Raw genomic sequence first — 21,189 nt, forward strand, 5'->3', positions numbered from 1 at the left:
TTTATTTGCTAAACTAAAATCATAAGTTCTAGTATATGTACCTTTTTTTATTTTTATAACTTAGATAATTTTGTTTATTATTTATATTTATTAAGTTTTTTTTATCTCGTGGGCAATCATGACCAAAAAGTAGTAAATTTGGGTTTTGTTCGTCTCCACAAATAAGTCAAACTCAAAGTTGCAACTCGGTTCAAATATAAACCTGGTAAAACCAATGTGAGATGCAACATAAAAGTTTGTGTACATATTGTGTAATTAATTCTATTTATTCGTAATCCTTACTATAGCAACTTAATTTATTTTGTATCCATGAATTATAAAATAAATTTGAAATGGATCATTCTTTTCTAAGATATAGGCCAAATGACCCAAAATTTAGCTAAGTTATGCAAACACTACTAAAGCAAGTAGATCAAATATTTTAATTAATTAAATCATATATACACTTTCTCTCCATGACCATCTTTTTCTTGAAAGAAAAAAAAGAAAAAAGAAAAAAACTTAAATCCACAAACCTACAAGTTGTTTATCTTCCATAACAATCAACAATGATATTACAGTTTATTTGCTCTAACGGAATATTCAAACTAAAAATCCAGTTTCCTCTTTTGCTCTCTTGATCTTCTTTTATCTCCCAAAGCAGTGGCGATGTGTTTGCCTCACATAAACAGTAGTGTTTTTGGAGAAAAAGAAAAAGAAAAGCAAGGGGAATAGAAAACAAAGTAGAGATTGAATAGCTTCGTTTAGAATTTGGAAGAAATTGAGATCGGTGGTGATGTGTGAATGCATTCTATCAATAGACAGCGTAATCAAGCCACATTTTCCTTTGCATTATTTTCTTGGTTGATTACTGTATTTATGTTGTTGACATTGGTTTTGATGGAGGCAGTGAGTTTTGACAGCAATATTGACTAGTGATAGTAGAGTTGTAGTAAAGTGGAAATTATTGTGTTTATTATAAGTGACAAATTTGTCAGGAGCTTAGTTTTCATGTCAATTTCTTAATGTAAGTAAACTGATAATTATTGTAATTTTCAAAAATCTTGACTTACTAACTCAATTTTCATGTCAATTTACAATATATTTTATGAGATTCTATCTATGCTGAGATGGTGATGCTGAAAAGCATGTAGATAAAGATGGAAGATGAAGAGAATGGTGATAGCTGATGATGAAGAGGACGCCAGTGATGGTAAATAACAATAAAAGCAGTGGTAATGGTTTAATAATGATGGTGGATAATAATGTGAAGCAGTAGGAAGGGATTTTTTTTTAAATTTTATTCTAATTATTTTAATATATATTTTTTGCGTGAATAACACATGTACAATGTTAATGTTAACTTTAGACTTAAATGGCTCGAAATAAAAATTATGGAACTATTTGCTAAAAGGTTCAAATTTGACCTATTTAACCCTTAATACACGTTTAAAAGGCAAATTGATCTTTTAAGGATCATTATTCATTATTTATAGTAGGATAGATTTAGCCCAAGTTTGGGAAGTTTGAAGGAAATTAAGTTTTATTTTTCTTTTTCTTGGATAAAGAAAAGAGAAAAACAAAATCTTACTTTCCTTGTTTAGAAAGTAAAACATGGAAAAAAAAATTATTATTTTAAAAATTTACTATTTTACCTTTTATTTAATAAGATAGCCAGTCTCTTATTATAATGAGTTAATTAATGAAAGAACAATATGTTTTAAATTTAAATAAATAAGTAAACAAATTTTAAAATTTTTATTTTATCTTTTTTCTTAGAAAAAATTGTCATAAAAAATATATATTAACCCTAATGCCATAATTGAAAAAAAGAATGAAATAGAACAATTGTCATTAGAGAAGAATAAAAGTAAAATGGTAAATTTAATATAAAAAATTTCCCTTCAATTGAAGAAAAAAAAAAATGAAAGAAAATAAATTATATCATCCTTCCTTTATTATTTTCTCTCATTTCTCAAACAATATAAATTAAAATACTTTCTTATTTTCCATCCTTATCTTTCGTTCCCTCTTTATTATACCTCAAACATTAGGGGCTGAAAACGAAAATAACACTAGATATAACGGTTAACCAAACGACAGACAACATTTTCGTTTCGCCTGACCTAAAACCTTCCAGCAGCTACTAATGACTTGGCTGTTTGCTTACATTTACGAAGTAAAGAACCAGAGGAACTTCTAGCGCCTTCTCGACCATTACATTATACAAATACAATAAACACCAGAGAGCCTCCTGCTTTCCCGTCGTGTTTTGCCGCCGGGACCTCCTCCGCCGCCGCCAATAAGGAAGAGAATTAATTCATTCAGTGACGACAAAGATAACAAAAATTAAAAGAAACACAAATAATTCATAAAAAAAAAATGGAAAACAACAGCAATAAAGAGCAAATAGTGGATGTAAGATCGGTAGTCGATGCTATTTCTAACGACGACGACAATGACAATGACGCTCCTCTTTACCAAGTCGAAAGCCTCTGTATGCGTTGCGGGGAAAACGTAAATACTCTTCTTTCTATTTGTCATCTTAATTTCAAGTACTTTTTTCTTCTTCTTCTTCTTCTCTTTTTTTTTTTTTTTTTTTTTTTTTTTTCTCTTATGAAGTTTTAGTTTAGAATTGGTTATGTAAATTATCATTAGCAATTTTTTTTTCATTTCATTTTTTTTATCTGATTGGTTTTGAAGTTATGTATTTTGTGGAACAGGGGATAACAAGGCTTTTATTGACGTTAATTCCACACTTTAGGAAGGTATGCCTTCTCTATTTTGATTTTTACATGTTAACAATTTTATGTCTTGTTATGTCTTGTTAGCCTTTTTCTTCTTTTTTTTTTTTTGTTTGAAAGTTTAAAGCTTCAAGTGGCAACCAGCAAGAAGGAGATGAGCAATTATCGTTCCTTTCTTGTCTTGTGCTACATTTCTGACTGATTTAAATGAGCCTCAGCTTTTAGCTTTAATAGATAGAGCATCCAGCAAGTGTGTGACCTGATATTTTTAGTGTTTGGGAAGTATAAAAATTCACGGAGTCTAGTTACTCAATTCTCATGTTAGAAAATTACATACTTGCTGCAATTCAATTCTTTCACCTTAAAGGAAAAAACAAAAAGAAGACGTTTTAAAGGGATTTTAAAGAAATTAGATTGTACTGAAAATGACTTGATTTCGCTTATTGCATGTAATTTATTCCAAACAATGGCTTTGTGAAGAATTCTTATTTTTTATTCACAATATGTTTTAGATTTGCCTTCATGATAGAAGAAAATTATGCTAAAATATACTCTGCCTGCAGATCTTGTTATCAGCCTTCGAATGTCCGCATTGTGGTGAGAGGTAACGTTACATTCCTGCTTTAATTTTGTTATGGAATGTAGTTAAGTTGATCTATATATAAGCTTCTTTTTCATTAGGAACAATGAGGTCCAGTTTGCGGGTGAAATCCAGCCACGGGGATGTTCTTATCATTTGGAGATCCCATCAGGCAATCAGAAGGTTGTCTTGACACTAACAAAATGCTTATTTGTGATGTGTTACATGTATGCTTTTGCAATAGTGAAAACTAATTTGTTTATAACTTCTGTTTTAATGTTTACTATTTATTTTGAAGTTATTTTGGACATCTTGTTGATGCTTAAGGCATTGTTTACTGGCCTCTCTAAATATTTCCTCTAAAGTAATTATTAGCACTTGAATCTTGATAACATTTTCAGTATCACCGACAGAAATTGTCAGATAATTGGTGTGATTCAAGTTTCAAATTTATAGGTTTTCCTCTCCCTACTTTGGAGTTTCTATGAAGCATGCCATTTTTTTCAAGTATCCTTTTTATTGCTAATATCTTGTTTTCTGTCCTTGTTCCCTACTTTTTGTCATTGGTTCACATTTCTTCCATAGATGCATTGATCACTCTTAGGCGCTGAAAATAACTTGTTTCTGGAAAATATACTTCTGAGGAAAATATTCTTCTGGGAAATAATTGTTCTTTTGTTGTTTCGCTGTATATGGAAAATCATAGGAAAATTACTTTTTGGTGTTTGGGTTTCTGAAAATATTACTTTCTTTTCCATAAAAGGACTATTAAAATAATTAAAACTTACTATAATTTTATATTTTCAAATTATAATTAAATGTAAAAGAAAACTAATTTATAATTAAATGTAAAAGAAAACTAATTTATAACTAAATGTAAAAGAAAACTAATTTATAACTAAATGTAAAAGAAAACTACTTTATAATTAAATGTAAAAGAAAACTACTTTATAATTAAATGTAAAAGAAAACTACTTTATAATTAAATGTAAAAGAAAACTACTTTATAATTAAATGTAAAAGAAAAATACACCAAAATAGTAAAGTTAGATTTTTTTCTGATAACCAGCCAATGACTGGCTCTGAACAGCGGATTTCAAGTGGTGGCCAAAGGTCCCTGGAGGTGATTGCCAATAACTGATATATTAATTGGATATGTTTAGTTAGGTTTTTTTGTATAAGTTCCTTTATTTTCATAACTGGGTAAAAGTTCAAAAATTGACTTAGTTTTTCCCTTTCAAAGACCAATTTTCTTGGATGTACCAAACAGACTAAAACGAGGAAAATGTTTTCTTGGAGCCTTAGAGAGTGCCTTATTTAATTATTGGATGTTTCTCAGCATTTTGTTTTTGTTCATCTACTAGTTTTCTTGTGCCAAACTGTTTTAACATTCTAATATTTATACTGATGCATCTTCTACTATCTTTGATATTTCTTTCTCTATCATTCTGTTATTTCTTTTATGCCCTTCTCTCTGCTTTTTAGAGTTTTCCTTCTGTTGATGAAACATGTACATGTGTCCTTGTCGTTTGAAGTTGTTTTTCATTGCTTGGTGTGCATATGAAATATGTAAATCCATTTGGGTTCTATTACCAAAACTTAAGGGAACTGTACCTGTAACAGATTCATTTTTTTTTTTTGAATTGTAGATGCTTAATCGACAAGTAGTGAAATCTGAGTCTGCCACCATAAAGGTATGTTTACTTGATCATATACTTGCTCTGCCCTGTGCTATATTATGTGTTTGCTTGCAAATCCTAAATTTCATGTTATAAATATTTTTGGTGTGCTCATACAATCTGTTAGAGTTGTGCATTAGAATCTTAGCAATATCTTCTGAAAGCTGAATTGGATAATTGTGCACTTAAGGCCTAACTGTAGTATTTATCTTCTGCATACTGTTTTCCTCTTATATTCTTTGCTAGCATTCTTTGTAAGCAAGTCAAGAAATCCTTTTGCACCTGAATGTTTAAGTTTGTGAGTTGTGAATCCAATGTTTCAGACAGTCTTATCTTGTCTGATTTAAAATTTGAGCATTCTAAACTCAATTCATTGACGCATGGATGTGCCTGTTCGTGACATTTATTACTGTGGTAATAACACATCAATTTATTTAAGACTTCTTACTTTGTAGATGATAAATATGCTTTTGGTTCTTGAATTAGGGGTGATCATTATATGGTTACACGAGTGATTCTAGTCACAGAATGTTCTGGTTATTCCTGAAATGAGATTTCGGCTATTGGTCATCAGTTCACTCCTGAATTAATTTTACTAGAATTGCCTACGTTTTTTTTATAATAATATAAAGTTAATGACTTTCTTTATTGTATTTAGAATATATTTATTACTAATTTCTATAAAAGTATAAACACATGAATTGCAAATTACAAATTGTATTTTCTTATAATTAACTGAAGAACTGAATTGAAATATATTGGTTTGGTTATCTAAGGTGCTCAGTTACTTTCTTTAGAGTTTCAGGAAACTGTTACTTCTCTACAGTTTTAATATGATGTGTTAATTTATGATTACTTATATTCTTTTTATCTTTATATGCAGATTCCTGAGTTGGATTTTGAGATTCCTCCTGAGGCACAGCGTGGGAGTTTGTCAACAGTATCCCCTTTAACTCTGTTTTATTTTCCTAAATTTTCTCTAGCTGGGATCTCAATGCCTTTGTTATGATATTGATTTTCTTTTCGCCTTTTCATGGCTGGGTCATTTGTTGTGGGAGTATTGTCAACATGCTATAACTGTAGGAGTTGATTTTTACGTATTAAGAGACATGTTACATAGTAATAATAAAACAATGCCATAAAAGATTTGAAAATTAAACAGGAAAAGAAAAAGAAAAGAAATAATAATACGTTGAATGAATATACTCAAAAGAAACACAGGAATTTTAAGAGCGAATAAGTTCCTAAACCAATGAAATATAGTGGTTAAACAGGAAAAATATATCTTGGGTGTGGAAACAACGCAATGGCAATATATGACTGGTACCCGATTGCATCTATTATCATTTTGAGCAACATCATTGAGGGAACACCAAGGAGATTATCTAACATCTTGCTCGATTGTCTGATGGTGTTTAAAGTTACTGTATCAAGGGATAAGATACTCTTTCACAGTTTTATTGATATGCCCTCTAAACTATAAATTAAACTGTAATGGACCCTGCAATGAAAAGTTATCTTTTTCTTAGGGAGCTTATGTCTGCTAACACCATTTCTTTTTCCTAATGAGATAGTATATTTTTATTTGATATCTTAATTCTTCTCAACAATTAGGACTGCAAAAAGACCCGAGCTGAGCCTGTCTTAGACTTGGCACATTTATCATCAAGCTGACCCCAACCAAGTACGACTGTTTATATACGGCTCATGAGCCTAAATTGAGCCAATTTTTGTTTAAGAAATTTAAGCTGCAAATAAAATTTTTCATCAGTGTGTCAAGACATTAAATATATATGCGACATTATAATATTTTTCAAAGTTTATGCTTCCTAATGATTTAAATCATCATATATGATTATCTTATGCATTTTGTTATAAGCATCTATTTTAAAAAAACAGTATTGCTTGTTATGTAATTATATTCTAGTAAACAAATTTGAATGTATTTCTGTGTGATTTTAGATAAAATTTTATAAAATTCTAAATGCAAAATCAGATTATCAATATATTTAGCTAAGAATGAGCTCTTATAGCCATAAATGAATGAGTGCTATGAGCTCTTCTAGCAATGCCTAGCTCATGCTTGGCTCATTTATTGAATGAGCTCAAGGCGAGCTATTATCAAGCCGAACTATAAGCAGATTACAGGCAGCTTGGTTCTCATGCAGCTCATTTATAATGAATGTGCTAATGTGAAGTACTAACTATAGAACGGAATCTGACAGCTGAGATTTATAGTAGCTTTTCTTGTAAATTTAATGTTGAGATTTGGAGGATGTTTAAGATTCTCAATGGTGTTTAATATGTTTATCTGGGTTGCTGGTGTAATTTTTCAAGTTACACAAGTTTTATTGGCTTTGACTTTGATAATGCCTTTTTCTGTAGGAGTTGCTTCATCTTTTAGATTGTTTCAATACTTGTATTTTGTTTCCACAGTATTCTGCCTCTTTGGATCATTTAAACATCTCATACTTGGAAATTCTTTTAGGTGGAAGGGACACTGGTACGAGCTGCAGATGAATTGCAGGCACTTCAAGAAGAAAGGAAGGTGCATATCAAGTTTGGTACTGTGTAGATTGGTCCATTTTCCTTTCCCCCTTTGCTTTTATCATTTTCTCAACTGTAGTTTTGGCTATGCAGAAAGTTGATCCTAAGACTGCTGAAGCAATAGATCAATTTTTATTGAGATTGAGATCTTGTGCAACAGGAGATTCATCTTTCACCTTCATCTTGGATGATCCTGCTGGAAACAGCTTCATTGAAAACCCGTAAGAGATTTGGACTGGAATTTTGTCTATAATTAATACACACACACACACGTATGTGTGTCTTGCTTATGCATGTATGCATCCTTGGTTTGGTATATATTATCCCTCCCTCTTTGCACACACAGAAAAAGACACAACAGTGCTCATTTTCTCATTATCTGAATTTTTGAGCTCAATATTCTACAATTTATTTCTGATGAAGTAGATGAACTAAATTGTGCTTCTAGGACAAATATGCTGTTTTGCATTTATTTATCTGAATTTTCTGCTCACTTTTATTCTTCTCTCTTTCCCAAGCTTTAAATGAGGATAACATAATATGTAGGTTTGCTCCATCCTCGGATCCATCATTGAGTATTAAGTTCTATGAGCGAACTCCAGAGCAGCAGGTGGCATTGGGCTATTTAGCTGACCCATCACAGTTAGGAGAAGCTGGTGAGAGCCAACCTTCAGAGTCAACAGGCACTGTTTCTGGGCAAATTAGAGAACCCCATGGATCAGTTGGAGCAGTGGCTGGTCATCGGACGATTGCTCAGAGTAATAGTGCAGAAATTGCTGAAGCTTTATTCCGGTACTCTGCTCCAGAAGAGGTAATGCAATTATACTTGTCAAATAATCTACAAGTTTCTCGATATCTTTGTATTTGTTATCATATTTCTTCATGCATGCTTTCTGTCACAGGTCATGACTTTCCCATCAACCTGTGGAGCTTGTACTAGCCGGTGCGAAACTCGAATGTTTGTCACTAGTATCCTTGACCTTGCTGAATGGATTCTTTTCTTGCATGATATTGTTCCTTTTATTTCTATCTTTGGGCTAAGTTTCTATAAAAAATTTAAGAAAGTCAGCTGTTCTAGTTCATTGAAATACCCTTGTTTTGAATTTGTGTTTTTGGATCTAATTACTTCGACTTTCTATATCATATTAAGATTTTCTTCCATCTTGCTTTCTAACATAAAAGATATCAAATACATGTATCTGTGTAGTTAATTTATTTGGGGAGACTTGTTTGGCTGTATAAATTCTATCGAGGTGAAATGTATGATTTTGAAACATCAAGGACCTTTCAAGAGATGATCTGTGGCTTTTAAGTGCAGAATTCAGATAACTCACATAACTTTTGCTGGTGATGGAATTTAAGATTCTTAGTTACCAGGTTACTTTTGGGACCTGAAGCAAGTGTTTGCAGGAAGAAGGCTGTTGGACTTGTAGGCTTGACGTGTTCAACATCTTTTGCTTTTGTTGGGACATGTAACATTGAGATTTGGGCATGAACATGATTCTTTGAAGATAGAATTTGTTATCTTCTTTAATCAGCTCCAAATATATTATTACCTCAAGGTGATGTAACTCACTAATGTAAGTCTGAACCTTGTCTGGAAGTTTGGGATACACTAAGGTCGGGTTGAAGCTCTTGTTTTTTGCTTCATTGAATTTTTGGTGCAAAGATGCCAGAGCTTTTGAAGGTAACAGGTGGGGCTGTGGTGGATGATTGGATTGGTCGTCTTGAGGAATTTATTTTCTCCTTGGCAACTTCTGGCTTCTGTTATGGGCTTTCAGGAAGTTTGTGAAATAGTAGAATAGATGTTTCATATTTTTTTTGCTTCTATTTCCCATTCTCTTTCCTTATCTGTTTGCTCAATCATTTATTACTATACTTTGATTGGCCTTCCTAGCATTTAAGTTAATCTTCTATTCTGATGAATTAGAGAAAGTAACTATTGCAAGTAAGAAAGACTAGGAAGAGATTTGCTATTTGTGGTACTCTTATTGACACTACTTCATGTTTTTATATCTCAGAGCAAGAAACTTTAAGGGCCTGGGACTTAATGATAATGATTTTAGGGAGAAGCTATGAATCTCCTATTGTATTTGAATGATTCTCTTGATAAGGTTAGATTAAAATCTTTCAAATTGATAATATTGATCCTTTGAAATTGTGCATGAGAACACTGTTAGCCTTAACAGTATGCAGATATTCCATACTTCCAAGAAGTAATTGTCATGGCATCCACTTGTGATTCATGTGGTTACCGCAATTCTGAGGTCCGTACTTTTAGAAACTCACTCATGCTTTCTATTTGTCTTTCCATGGTGTAACCTCAAGTGTTATTTTCCATACAGTTGAAACCTGGTGGGCGAATTCCTGAGAAGGGAAAAAGAATCACTCTACATGTGGAAAACATTAAGGACTTAAGCCGTGATGTGATAAAGGTCTTTTCTAATCTTTTTTGGTGTTCATAGGTTTTGTGAGATAATAAAAGTCTCCTTATTATTGGTAATTCTATGATTAGACAGAATATATGAAATGATACAGCATATTGGTGATCCTCATCTCTTTTTCTTCATTATTTTTGTCATTGGATATTTTTGTCAATTTGAATTGTCTGCAAGTCATAATCAAAATGAGCTTGTGGAAGGAAGGGGCACAGGGTTGATAGTGTGGGTGGTTTGGAAAAGTTCATATGTAGTTGAAGGAAGTTATATTCAGAAATATCTCTTACTAAAAATGTAGTCACAGCAATGGATGGTATCAAATCCATTTACATTGTTTAGAGTCATTTATGTTGTATAACAGTTTGGAAGGGACAGGGGAAGAGAGCGTTTACCCTTCCCTTCGGTGATGGGATGAGAAGGAATTCGAGAGAAGAGGGGGAAAGAATAAATTTAGGTAAACTTTACAGTTAAGGAGAATAAGTTTTAAGTTGACAGTTCAAATTGAGGGTTATTACCCATCACAGCAGTGATACTGTAATCCGGAGGTAGAAGGGAAAAAAGGGGAATTATCTCCTCTGTCCTTTCATCTGCCATCCCTGTCATTGCCCTTTATTTTCAATGGGGTGACATTGAGCTGGATATTTGGAAATATCTGAATCTGAATGCACGTTTACTCTTGTTGCCAGTCCTCTTTAGGTATTAAATGTTTAAGATAGTAAACATAAAATATAGCCTTTAATCCTTGTATGTTATGGTATGGTCTTCAGTCTAATTGTACAACACAGCATCCTAAAATTAAAGCCATTCACTTCTTGTTGTTGAACTTCTAATCGTACAAGTCTTTACCTATGTGATGTAGAACCATCTCCATTTCATGGCTTATTACAGCATAAGATTGTGTCATGGTAATTGGATCCTTCTCTTTGACAAGCCGAATTTGAAGATATTCTATGGAAGCTTCTAATAACAGGAGCAAAGCACAGATGGAAGCAAAATTTTAGAACGTCTTAGTATTACATTGGTAAAATAAACCATAACGTCAGGACTCAGGAGTAGATTGCAGCACTTGTATGTTTTCACCATTAATGATATTGAAACTGAACAACTCAAACGTAACAGGAATATGAAGACCATGATATATGACTATAGTTTACTTTATTTTATATTTTCTTTTGTTATTTATCCATTTCAGCTATAAATAAAGGTATCATATTATGATGGTTGAATGTTAAGAAATGACACGGCTTAGGTGTAATTAATATTTTTGTTCAAAGGATGGTCACAAATGGTAAAAAGATGACATGGCTTAGGTGTATCTAGTATTTTTAGTTGACAGATGGTCACTATAAAAGTTTAGTTGGGTATGCTGACTAGAGAAAAGTATACTTGCTCTGTCCTCGTTATTTACATGTTTTATACTTCCAGTTTGGTTGTGGTTGCTAATTAACCCCTAACAATCATGTCATTCATCAGTCAGATACTGCAGGAGTTAAAGTTCCAGAGCTCGAGTTGGAGCTGGCTAGTGGCACACTGGGTGGAGTGGTTACCACTGTTGAAGGCTTAATTACAAAAATAAGTGAAAGTGAGTATGGTGCCTCACATCTTTTTCAGTTGGCAGCTGTTTAATCATGCATTATTCTGTCCCTAATGTACTTTACAATTGATTTTTTTTCAAATATATTATATAAAAGTTACTTTGAAATTGACACATCCCACCCCTTTACTGGCTAGAATGTGTTCTGGAGTATATATTATTGGCTGAGCCATCATGTGTGCATCTTTTGCAAATGTGCATGTAAGTCAGTTTTTAGTCTTCACCACTTTGAAGGTGAGATAGAAGTCAGTTTTTTGCTCAACCTCGATAAGAAAAACTTGTTTATGAAAGGAAATAACTTTTAACAGGACAAATGTATATGTGCTAATAGAACAAAGATATCATGATTCTGTTATCTTGCATAATGGCTTATTGCATTGCACCCAAAGAATCACTCTGTTCTTGGTTGTTTGTCTATAGAATTCAGCATTGATGCTGCTAGTAGAAAAGAAGAAATGAAAAGGAATTTAGGTGTAAGGTAAAATAAGCATAACTTTTAAAAAGAGTTTCCAATCTCGTTGATCATTTGCTAATATGGAAAATATGATGTATAATGACAAATATAAAGCTCACTAGATAATAAATAGTTTGGAAGATCCTAATCAAGGCACATTTGGTCAGTATTAGTTTTTCCCTGCCAATGGCTATGGCTATTTTGCTCAAACTAGTGTTCCTTATCTACCATTCTGAAACACATCACCTTCAAAAAGTATAAGGAAAATAATGGAAAGTTTCTCCCTCTTCTCTTCCCAAACATTTATGATAAACCAAGAACTCTATGAAGTTTATGGGTAAAAGAGGTTCACGAAGTATTGCAAAAAGCTCGTTCCAACTCCACAGCGCATAACTATACAGAAGTAGATGTCAATGATATTTACAACTATCATTGCATGTGACACTTGTTAATTATGCCAAATACTATCAACCAAAGAAAACCTTTTTATTCCTTGTTGGAAGTTATGGCAAAGTTTTTTACAAAATTTTCTGTACAGTGAATTGGCATTTTAGAAAATTTTATATGATTTTTTTCTCTGCTTAGCATGAATTAGGGTTTCAAATCCTGATACTACAACTCATACGTACAGGCCTTGAGAGAGTGCATGGATTCACCTTTGGAGATAGTCTCGACAACTATAAAAGAAGCAAATGGCAAGACTTTAAAGCAAAGTTAAACAAGGTGTGGCTTTTCTCCTTCCTCTTGCTCTCCTTTTCTTCCTGTCTTTTAACCTCTTTTGAGGGATAATATCTTATCCTTTACCTTGTGTGAGAGGATGATGGGTTTTTGTTAGATGTTGTGCTGTTGCTCACATACTTCTCATCTTTGATTTAGTTTCATGTTAACCAAACACCCTTTCTGTTTTGGGTGAAAATACATCGTATTAATCAAGAAAGGAAAAATTTAGAATTGGAGAATAGGGTGTTTTCCTCGCAGCTGAAAGGAAAAAAGAGGAAGGTTGAGAGACCTGCAAGGTTGCAACTCCTATAACTTACAGGGAATAAATAGTAAAAGGTTGTTTCTTGTAAAGCAATAAGAGCTTGTTTTGGAACCTCCATAGGAATTTATCCGAGTATCACGCAATATGTATAAAGGTCACTATCTGAATTTGGTCGTCCCTTTCTCTTGCTTCTTGTTTTGGTTATATGTGATTGGGGGATTTATTACTCTACTTGGCAACTCCATTTCGAAAAATGAAAAGGAAGATGATATTATCCTCTAAAACCAAACAAATGTGCATCAAAAAAACAATACTAAAAATTTTTCTCCTGCAGTCATGCTGCATATCAGCTAAAGTTGCTCCTTTAAAACTTCAAATGGCAAAAGCATTCAAACGAAGAAAAAAAGAAAGAAAGAAGAGATACAAACAACATTATATGATTTTATGGCAATTGAAAAGAAGAAATTCATTAGGATCTGAACACTTCTGTCGAGCTGATGCTCTAAATTACAGCATTTACAACATAAATTGGTGATGTCAACATCTTGCCTTTGCAAAAGCCTTGTACATCTTTCTTAAAAGCCCTGAACAGATTATTTTGCTATATACCAAAATTTAGTGCCTGCTGTTTTTGTATATTTCAAATTCAATATGAAGGACTAATAAATGAAAATAATACCACGAACTTATAACATAACACGTCTTAACAAACAAAGCTTTGCTCAATTAACTAAAGGCTTGCATCTGTGCTTCTTATTTGCTGAATAGGTTACTGAGATTTTTTTACCAAGAGCTCTGTTAAATTTATGCATAGAAACTCATTATTAAGTGGGTGAGGTGAGTGTAGAAATGGATAAGGTACAAACACAGTTTGTAAAGTGCTTCAGTGATGAAGTATGAGGAAGGGTGTGGTCGACTTTGGTTGTTAATTGTGTTATTGACATGAAAAAAATTTAGCTAAGCAAGTTATAAGGTTGGGATGGTCTAAATGCTAGCAAAGATGTAAAATCTTGGGGGAGCCTTTGAGATGTTCATTTCTGGTACTGTTATTGTAGATCAAAATGTAATCTCTCTTATAGTTTACGGAGTTCACAATCGGTTCATGTTTATTAGTGCTGTGAAATATAAGGCACTAAATCAGTTAAGGACTTGGATATTTTTATGTTGCACAAGTGGAAAATGGTTAGGAGGTACTAAATCGAGGCATAATGGGGAGAAAATGTTTGGAGGTAAAAAGAGTTCTGATGTCTTTTGCAATAAGCTTTGCGATGGGAGATTTGTGTGACAAACTGGAGTGACTTTTGTGGATGCAAGTACTGCTAGCAAATAGTACTTGATTAATGCTAGGCGGGATTGTAGAATCATCTTTCTTGTGGAAGGTTTGGATTGAAAGTTTCTTTGTTTTCTATCCGGCAACTTATTTATGCATGATTTATTTCTTAATCTTCATTCTTCAGCTTTTGAGTCTGGAGGAACCCTGGATTTTAATTCTCGATGATGCATTAGCCAATTCATTTATTGCACCAGCAACTGATGACATGAAAGACGACAAGCAGTTACTTTGTAAGTTTTTGTCCTTTCCTATCCTGGTAGATTCATGCATTTGAGAAAATCTTCCGTAGGTTCCCTGTGATTGGTCTGATGTGTTTGCTGCTTGCAGTCGAGGAATATGAGAGGTCCTGGGAGCAGAACGAGGAGTTGGGACTGAATGATATTGATACTTCATCCGCTGATGCTGCTTATAACTCAACAGACGCCACCGCGAACCAGAAAATAGATGAGTAAATTATTTTGTTACATAATATGTAATGTTTTTGGAATGAAATGGGAGAAAGAAAAGAAAATCATGCATAGTAAAATTTTGATGGTTGTTTTAGTTGATTGATGTTATACATTACAACTGACAATGGGATTTTAAATGGAATTGCTAACTCAAGTGCATTCTGTTTTCTTTGCATTTGGAGATTAACCAAATCCCTTTTGCTATTGTGTTTTGGAAGCAAAGAAATCAGGTTTGAGACCATTAGCAGGTTTCTTTGCCTTTTTGGCAGGAAAATTAAACTGAGGTTTGCCCGGACCACAATTTTTATTTTTCAAATCAAATAATTAATCACAATTATGAGATATTTACTTTCTATATGCATCTTTATTAAATTATAATTAATTCATTTTTATTTTTATTTATTTTGAAATTTGTGTTTTAATAATGTTTTTTTATTTTACTTTCTAATTAATTTTTTATTAATAAAAAGAAAAGAAAAGAGAATTGATTAAAGAGATAGAATATGATTTTTGAAGATAAAAAGATATGGAAAAAAGTAAAGATAAAAAATAATAAAATATATTTAAAAACTACTCTTTGAACTTAAAGAGAATGTGATTTTTAAGCTATTTTAAAGGAGAATAAACTAAGGAGTCTTTTAAAGCATTTTGAAAAGAAAAGAATTTTTATATAAGTTAAAGTCTTTATTATGTAGCCATTCGATAAAAAAAAAAAATATTTCTTATATTTAGGTGAAAAATACAAAAATCCCTTTAAACTTATTAGAAAAAACTAATTAAATTTTTTTTGGCTCAATCAAACTCATTACAAGTAAAGATGCTCTTTTTTAAATAAAAAATATTTTTTAAAAATAAAAAATACTATTAAAAATGATATAACAAAAGATATGTATGATTTAAGAACTTATCGTTATTAGCAAACCAATACTATTATTACAAATATTTCACCGGTTTAAAATTAACCAATTTTATATTAAGCCATAGATTGTCCTAATGTTAATTTTTTTTTTAAAAAAAACAGAAGAATCACTCGTGTATTTAATTGGATTATAATTATAAATTATTTAATGTTAACAAAAAAGTTCCATTGTCATATAAGTTACCAATTAATTTTCTTTTTGCACTTTTTGGATCAGAACAACAGTTGAAGGAAGCAACTTTAATTGAATATAAAACATGCCTTATTTTTCTTTTGTGCAACAACAGCTTTTGCCACAAATGAGAGAAAAAAAAGGAGGTGGTTAAAATAGATCTTTTCGGGCCGCCTGTAATTAATCTGCAGCCAGATTGTTTTTGCTGGTTATGTAAATTATGCAATTCTTTCAACCTAGACAATTCAGTGATTCCCTTCTTCAAATCTAAGAAAAATGAACAAGGACCTTATGAGTAGGTGTTTATAAAAATAATAAAATGATCCATTAACACGGGTTAACAACCATCTAATCAGCCGTTTTTAAGAGCTAATTACATTACTGGCACAAGCTAAGCCTGGTTGCCCTGATAAAAAATGAGGCTAAATGACCCAAAAGAAAAACAAGGGGTTTAAATTGTGATATTAGACTTCAAAATAAGAATTATTACCAACCAAAAACATGGCTGGGATTACATTAGTGAGTTGAATACCCTGTCGATGAGGATAAAAGGTGTTATTAAGGGAGCTGAAAGAAAAAAGGGGGTTATGAATTAAAAGTGACGGCACCTGAAGAGAAATGCCATACTGTGGAAATAAAGCATTATTTTATTAGTACAAGGCCGATAAAGAGGCTTCAAATAAATTTGACCAACCTGTGACAAAACTGGTCCTGCAAACAGGCAAGTCACTAACCATTTTTTTGCTACAAGTAGCAACTCAGATCTGTTAAAACCATTTTTAGACGTATAATTCAGATAACAGGCAAATACCCTAATAGAATAACAGGAAAGAGCATGAGAGGCTAGTCACATGATTCCGTAACTTAAATTTCCTGTTTTATCTGTTTGCTCCCATATCAACCAATCTCCTATCCTAAAAGACAAGGATCAATATGCTGCATCCTTAAACATTCATAAGAGATGAAGATTAATTTGCTTGCCCATCTCATGACACCAATCAACTCCAAGTCAATGCTGCAAAAATTACACAAAGTGGCAGGTTCAGGTTGCTGCCACAAGAATTTTAAAAAGAAAAAGAAAAATAATAAAGTAAACAAAATTCCAACCTGCCTCATTTATTTCATGTATCATGAATCTAGTAGTTTGCAGACACCATCCATCAAAACAAGTAGCATTTCTGTAGTAGATGAAAGAACAGCATCAGAACACACAAGTCACAGCTGCTCCAGACAGATTAAAAAGAAAAACCATGGCATAACACAAACGATTGGGGCATAAGCAGTGCGCAAGATAATAGATTCAGCACCTTCAACTCTCTCCTGTCAGAAAGATGCTAACTACATTACATTTATACCAATAAAAGAACTTGCAGCAACAAAAGTGAAAATGAGCAGACAAATTAGATCCACAAGTTATATCAGCCTTAAGAGTCCAAAAAAAATGACCATATTTTCCAGAGAAACAACTGAAATGCAAGAGAAAGTAGTCAGTGTAAGCAGATGGCTTGCTCTGCCTAAGCATAAAGGAAGTGCTCTAATTTCCCATTGCCCTTTAAGAGGAACTCGCCAAGGTGCCAAATCTGTATTAGATACCACCATGTACCATCAGTCAAAGATAACGATGTCATATAGCTAATCTATACAAGTCCAATATAATATCCAGCAAAACATCAAAGACAAGAAGAATATAGAAGATTAATAGCAATATCTGTGAACATATCCAGTAATAAGGTAGTTCCATAAAAAACCTCAAATGACCATGTCAAGGAACCCCTTCATCTCTTTCTACCACCACGCTCTCTCAAAGAAAGAGATAGCGCGTCTCCTGCTCCAACATTATAATAGGCAAGGGACATATTGTCCTTAAGAAACCCAGCTTTTCCACTTAATTTCTGCTTGTTTGCTGGAAGTTGGATCTCTCCAGCAATTTTCTCTTTCAGGCTGGCAACATTTTCGGACAATGATTGTACTGTAATCTCCAAAACTTGCCCTTTGAGATTTCCTTCATCAACATTTGGTACAGAAACAGTGATCCGTACAGGTCCCTGCAGGAAAAGCACAGACCAAGTTCAGTGATAAGCACATATTATACATTCAGATCAAACTAGCGTACAACTTAGCAGGAGGAGAATTCTACATACCGGATGTTGCGCCAAAAACTGATCTTCTGGGATAAGCATAGAATCGTCAAGCCTCTGTCTCTTTGGCTCCGGTTCATCTGGAAGTGGTGGAGGATTATCCTCAGGAGGAGGTGGTGGAGGCATCCCATGAGGCAAAGGTGGTGGTGGAGGCATCATGGAAATAGAAGGAGGCACAGGAAGAGGGACAAAAGATCGAGGAATTTGCATTGGAGTAAACTGAGATCCTGGTGGAGGTGGCACAGGCATACTCTGCGGATTCACTGATATGGATGGAGGCATTGGGGGTGGTCGATTTACCATAATGTGTTGCTGTCCAGATGCCATCTGCATTGGAGGCTGAGGTGGACGAATTGATGAAATCATTGGCATGCCTGGTGGCCTTGGTGGAGGGACAGCAAATGCACCAGCACCTGGACTAGAGTATTGGCCTGCATTTGGAGGCACGCGGGGAAGATTCAAAGCTAGTCCTGGTGGTGGAGGGAGAGGACGAACTGAAGGTAAACCAGGTCGCAGAGGAGGAGGAGCTGCAGGACCAGGAAGGGTCCTTCCATCAACATTAACAGCTTCACTTTGATCCTCTCCATTAATGTTTTGAGACATAGCTTGATTTGCAGTACGTCCAATACTTCCAGTGTGACCATCCCAAATGACCTGCTTTGGCTGCTCATCTTTCTTTTTCTCAATCTCTGCCTTAACTGCATTAGAAACTTCTTCCTCAGTGGTACCAAATATATCAGGACGAGTTCGGGCAAGTCCAACAATATTTCTAGAGATCTCATCATCCTGAGCAAGAGTTGTTTCTCGAATCTTGGCAAACATTCTTTCCTTTTGCTCCTTGTACTTGGGATCAATAAGTGAAATTCTCATGTGCTCAGACATCTCATTAATGGGAATTAGCTCCCCAGTAATAGGAGAAATAACAACCTTTGTTGGGTCTCTTTCAGCAGGAATCCTTTCCTCGGGCCTCTTCCAGTTCTTAACAATTCTCATTGGCTCTTCAGGCTCCTCATTCATCTTTCTGTCCCTCTCACTATCATTCTCTTCAAGACTGGCAGCCCTCATTCCTTCTTCAACAAGTTGTACTTCTTCTTCATCCATTTCCATTTCCACCTCCTTTCCAGGTTCAACAATTTCATCTTCAGTCATAGTAGTTATCTTGCTCCTCCTCACAACCTCCTCAAGTGTCATAGGAGGAGGCAAGTCCTCATCCTCATCATCTGCAAAATCTATTGTCTCAACCACAACAAATTCATGCCAATCAATCATGGCCATTTGTATCCGCTCCTGCTCAATCTCATCCTCAGCTTTTTGCCTTGCCTGCTCTTGAGAGCGTTCCCATTCCAAGCGATGCAAGCATCGTTCAAGAACAGTTGTCATATCAACAACACTTTTTATCAGCTTCTCTGTCAACCCTTTCGGAGGCATCAAAACCCTTGAATATGAATCAGCAAGTAAGGTAAAAAACTTATACATGCTGTGAGTTGGCTTCAAAAAATGAAATTGGGGATTATTCATCTCCCTATTTGTCAATCCAGTCAAGAAAGCTTGCCCATTTCGCGCCACAAACTGTGCTGTAAGCTTAATAATATCAAGTTCTTCCCCAGTAATCCCCTCAGGAAGACTAACAGTATACTGCTCATCTTCTGGTGGTTCAAGAACCTTGCGAGGTAGTCTAAACTGTGCTGCCGTATCAGGCTTGGGAGCCACAGGCACTGCCGCTGCATCACTCCCATCAGCAGCAGCAGGAGCAGACTGAGCAGATTCGGCAGCTGCTTTATCATCATTCTGAGACAAACCCTGCTGAGCAGAAGATAAATTCTGTGCACGGAACTCACTCAAACGATGTTGGTAATATGCGTGATAAGGATCTGAAGCATGCAAAAAATTAAACTTAGCATTGTTAGCATTATTAGCAATAATCCTTTTCTCAAACTCAGGTCCATTTTTAGCAACAAACTGCGAAGTTTTATCAACAATATTCCTAATATCCGGAGGAGGATGAATAATTCCAATAGTTCTCGTGTGGGTGGCAACTGGAGCCGCTTTATTCTGCTCCTCGGTTATCATTTTATCTTCCACCTCCCCAGGCAGATGAGGCTGCTGTTCATGAGAAGGAGGAGAAGATGAGCCATCCCCATTAGAATCCGGAGCCGGAAGAGGCAAAATTGGTGTCAGTAACATTGATTTCGTTCCTTCCTTTTAGGGTTTTATATGAGGATTAATCAAAGAACCTGCAGATAACAAATGTAACAAAATATGAAAGAAATTAGTTTAGTTTTCACGGAAAAAAAATGAACAAATGTTCTAATGATATTGAAAGATCCAAAACATCTAGAATTGATTTCACATATAAGAACTAACTGCCAAATTTCCTTTTCAGAAAGATCGCAGAAAATCCAAATTTTAACATGAAGCAACAAAAAAGAAACTATACCCCAGAAAAGATAACTAACATATTGCAATCGAAAAGATCGGAGCTAAACAAAACCCTATCTTTATCCTGACAATAATTTTCTAGAATGAACCTATTAGAGAAACGATAAGCGGCGAATGGTAAAAATGATATACCGACGGGTGCAGTACCTGCGCTAGGGTTATAAATTTTGTATTCAATATTCAGATAAAACGGCGCCGGATGTTTTCGCTGGTTTTTGAGGCGTTATTTTACTCTTCTTTTTCTTCTTTTTTCCAAATGATTCTTCGTTTATCTTCTTCACCACTTTCTTTTTGAGTTAATTTAACTAGTGTTTATCTTTGATTATAAATCAAATTTAGATATAATTTAATCAATTATTTAATATTTAATATTAATTTATAATAATTTAAAAAAAATAAATTAACTATTTTCAAATATTTTTATTTTTTAAAGATTTTATTTATATTATTACATTAATTATTTATTAATTAATATTATTTTTAAATTAATACTATTATTATAATTGATATTATTATTTTTAAAATTAGAAATTATTATATAGTTAAAATTTGATTTATTAGTGAATAAAATATTTTTAAATATTATTTTTACAATTAAAATTATTATCTAATTAAAAATTAATTTATTAATCAAAATAATATTAAAATGTATTAATATACTATCTTTTAGAATAAGTATTATTTAATTATAAAAATAATTATTATCTAAAAAAATTAATTTATTAGTAATATATTATTTCTT

At 33.4% G+C, this 21,189-nt stretch overlaps 2 protein-coding genes across 7 annotated transcripts; one reads left to right on the forward strand and one right to left on the reverse strand.

Moving 5' to 3' along the window:
• The first annotated feature begins 2,063 nt into the window (after positions 1-2,063).
• LOC8258732 (zinc finger protein ZPR1) lies at positions 2,064-14,954 on the forward strand. The gene is made up of 16 exons (XM_002528459.4): positions 2,064-2,496; positions 2,703-2,747; positions 3,287-3,327; positions 3,405-3,486; positions 4,953-4,997; positions 5,866-5,922; positions 7,471-7,530; positions 7,623-7,750; positions 8,076-8,340; positions 8,432-8,498; positions 9,726-9,796; positions 9,875-9,964; positions 11,441-11,549; positions 12,647-12,738; positions 14,455-14,560; positions 14,658-14,954. Exons 1-16 carry the CDS (start codon positions 2,362-2,364, stop codon positions 14,780-14,782), a joined length of 1,518 nt encoding a protein of 505 aa, XP_002528505.1. The 5' UTR covers positions 2,064-2,361; the 3' UTR covers positions 14,783-14,954.
• Positions 14,955-16,494: 1,540 nt separating this feature from the next.
• LOC8258733 (probable splicing factor 3A subunit 1) lies at positions 16,495-20,743 on the reverse strand. 6 transcript variants are annotated; one of them, XM_048373817.1, is made up of 5 exons: positions 20,446-20,586; positions 18,012-20,242; positions 17,619-17,915; positions 16,982-17,048; positions 16,495-16,885 (listed from the first exon to the last, which is right to left on the reverse strand). In XM_048373817.1, exons 2-3 carry the CDS (start codon positions 20,190-20,192, stop codon positions 17,646-17,648), a joined length of 2,451 nt encoding a protein of 816 aa, XP_048229774.1. In that variant the 5' UTR covers positions 20,193-20,242; positions 20,446-20,586; the 3' UTR covers positions 16,495-16,885; positions 16,982-17,048; positions 17,619-17,645. The 6 variants fall into 6 exon arrangements, with proteins under 6 accessions (XP_048229774.1, XP_015580435.1, XP_015580436.1 ...); XM_015724949.3 differs by having other exon boundaries at positions 16,978-17,048; XM_015724950.3 differs by lacking the exon at positions 20,446-20,586 and adding an exon at positions 20,595-20,743 and having other exon boundaries at positions 16,978-17,915.
• Between the last annotated feature and the right edge of the window lie 446 nt (positions 20,744-21,189).

This window comes from Ricinus communis, chromosome 5, assembly GCF_019578655.1.
Source record: "Ricinus communis isolate WT05 ecotype wild-type chromosome 5, ASM1957865v1, whole genome shotgun sequence".
Classification (NCBI taxonomy): domain Eukaryota; kingdom Viridiplantae; phylum Streptophyta; class Magnoliopsida; order Malpighiales; family Euphorbiaceae; genus Ricinus; species Ricinus communis.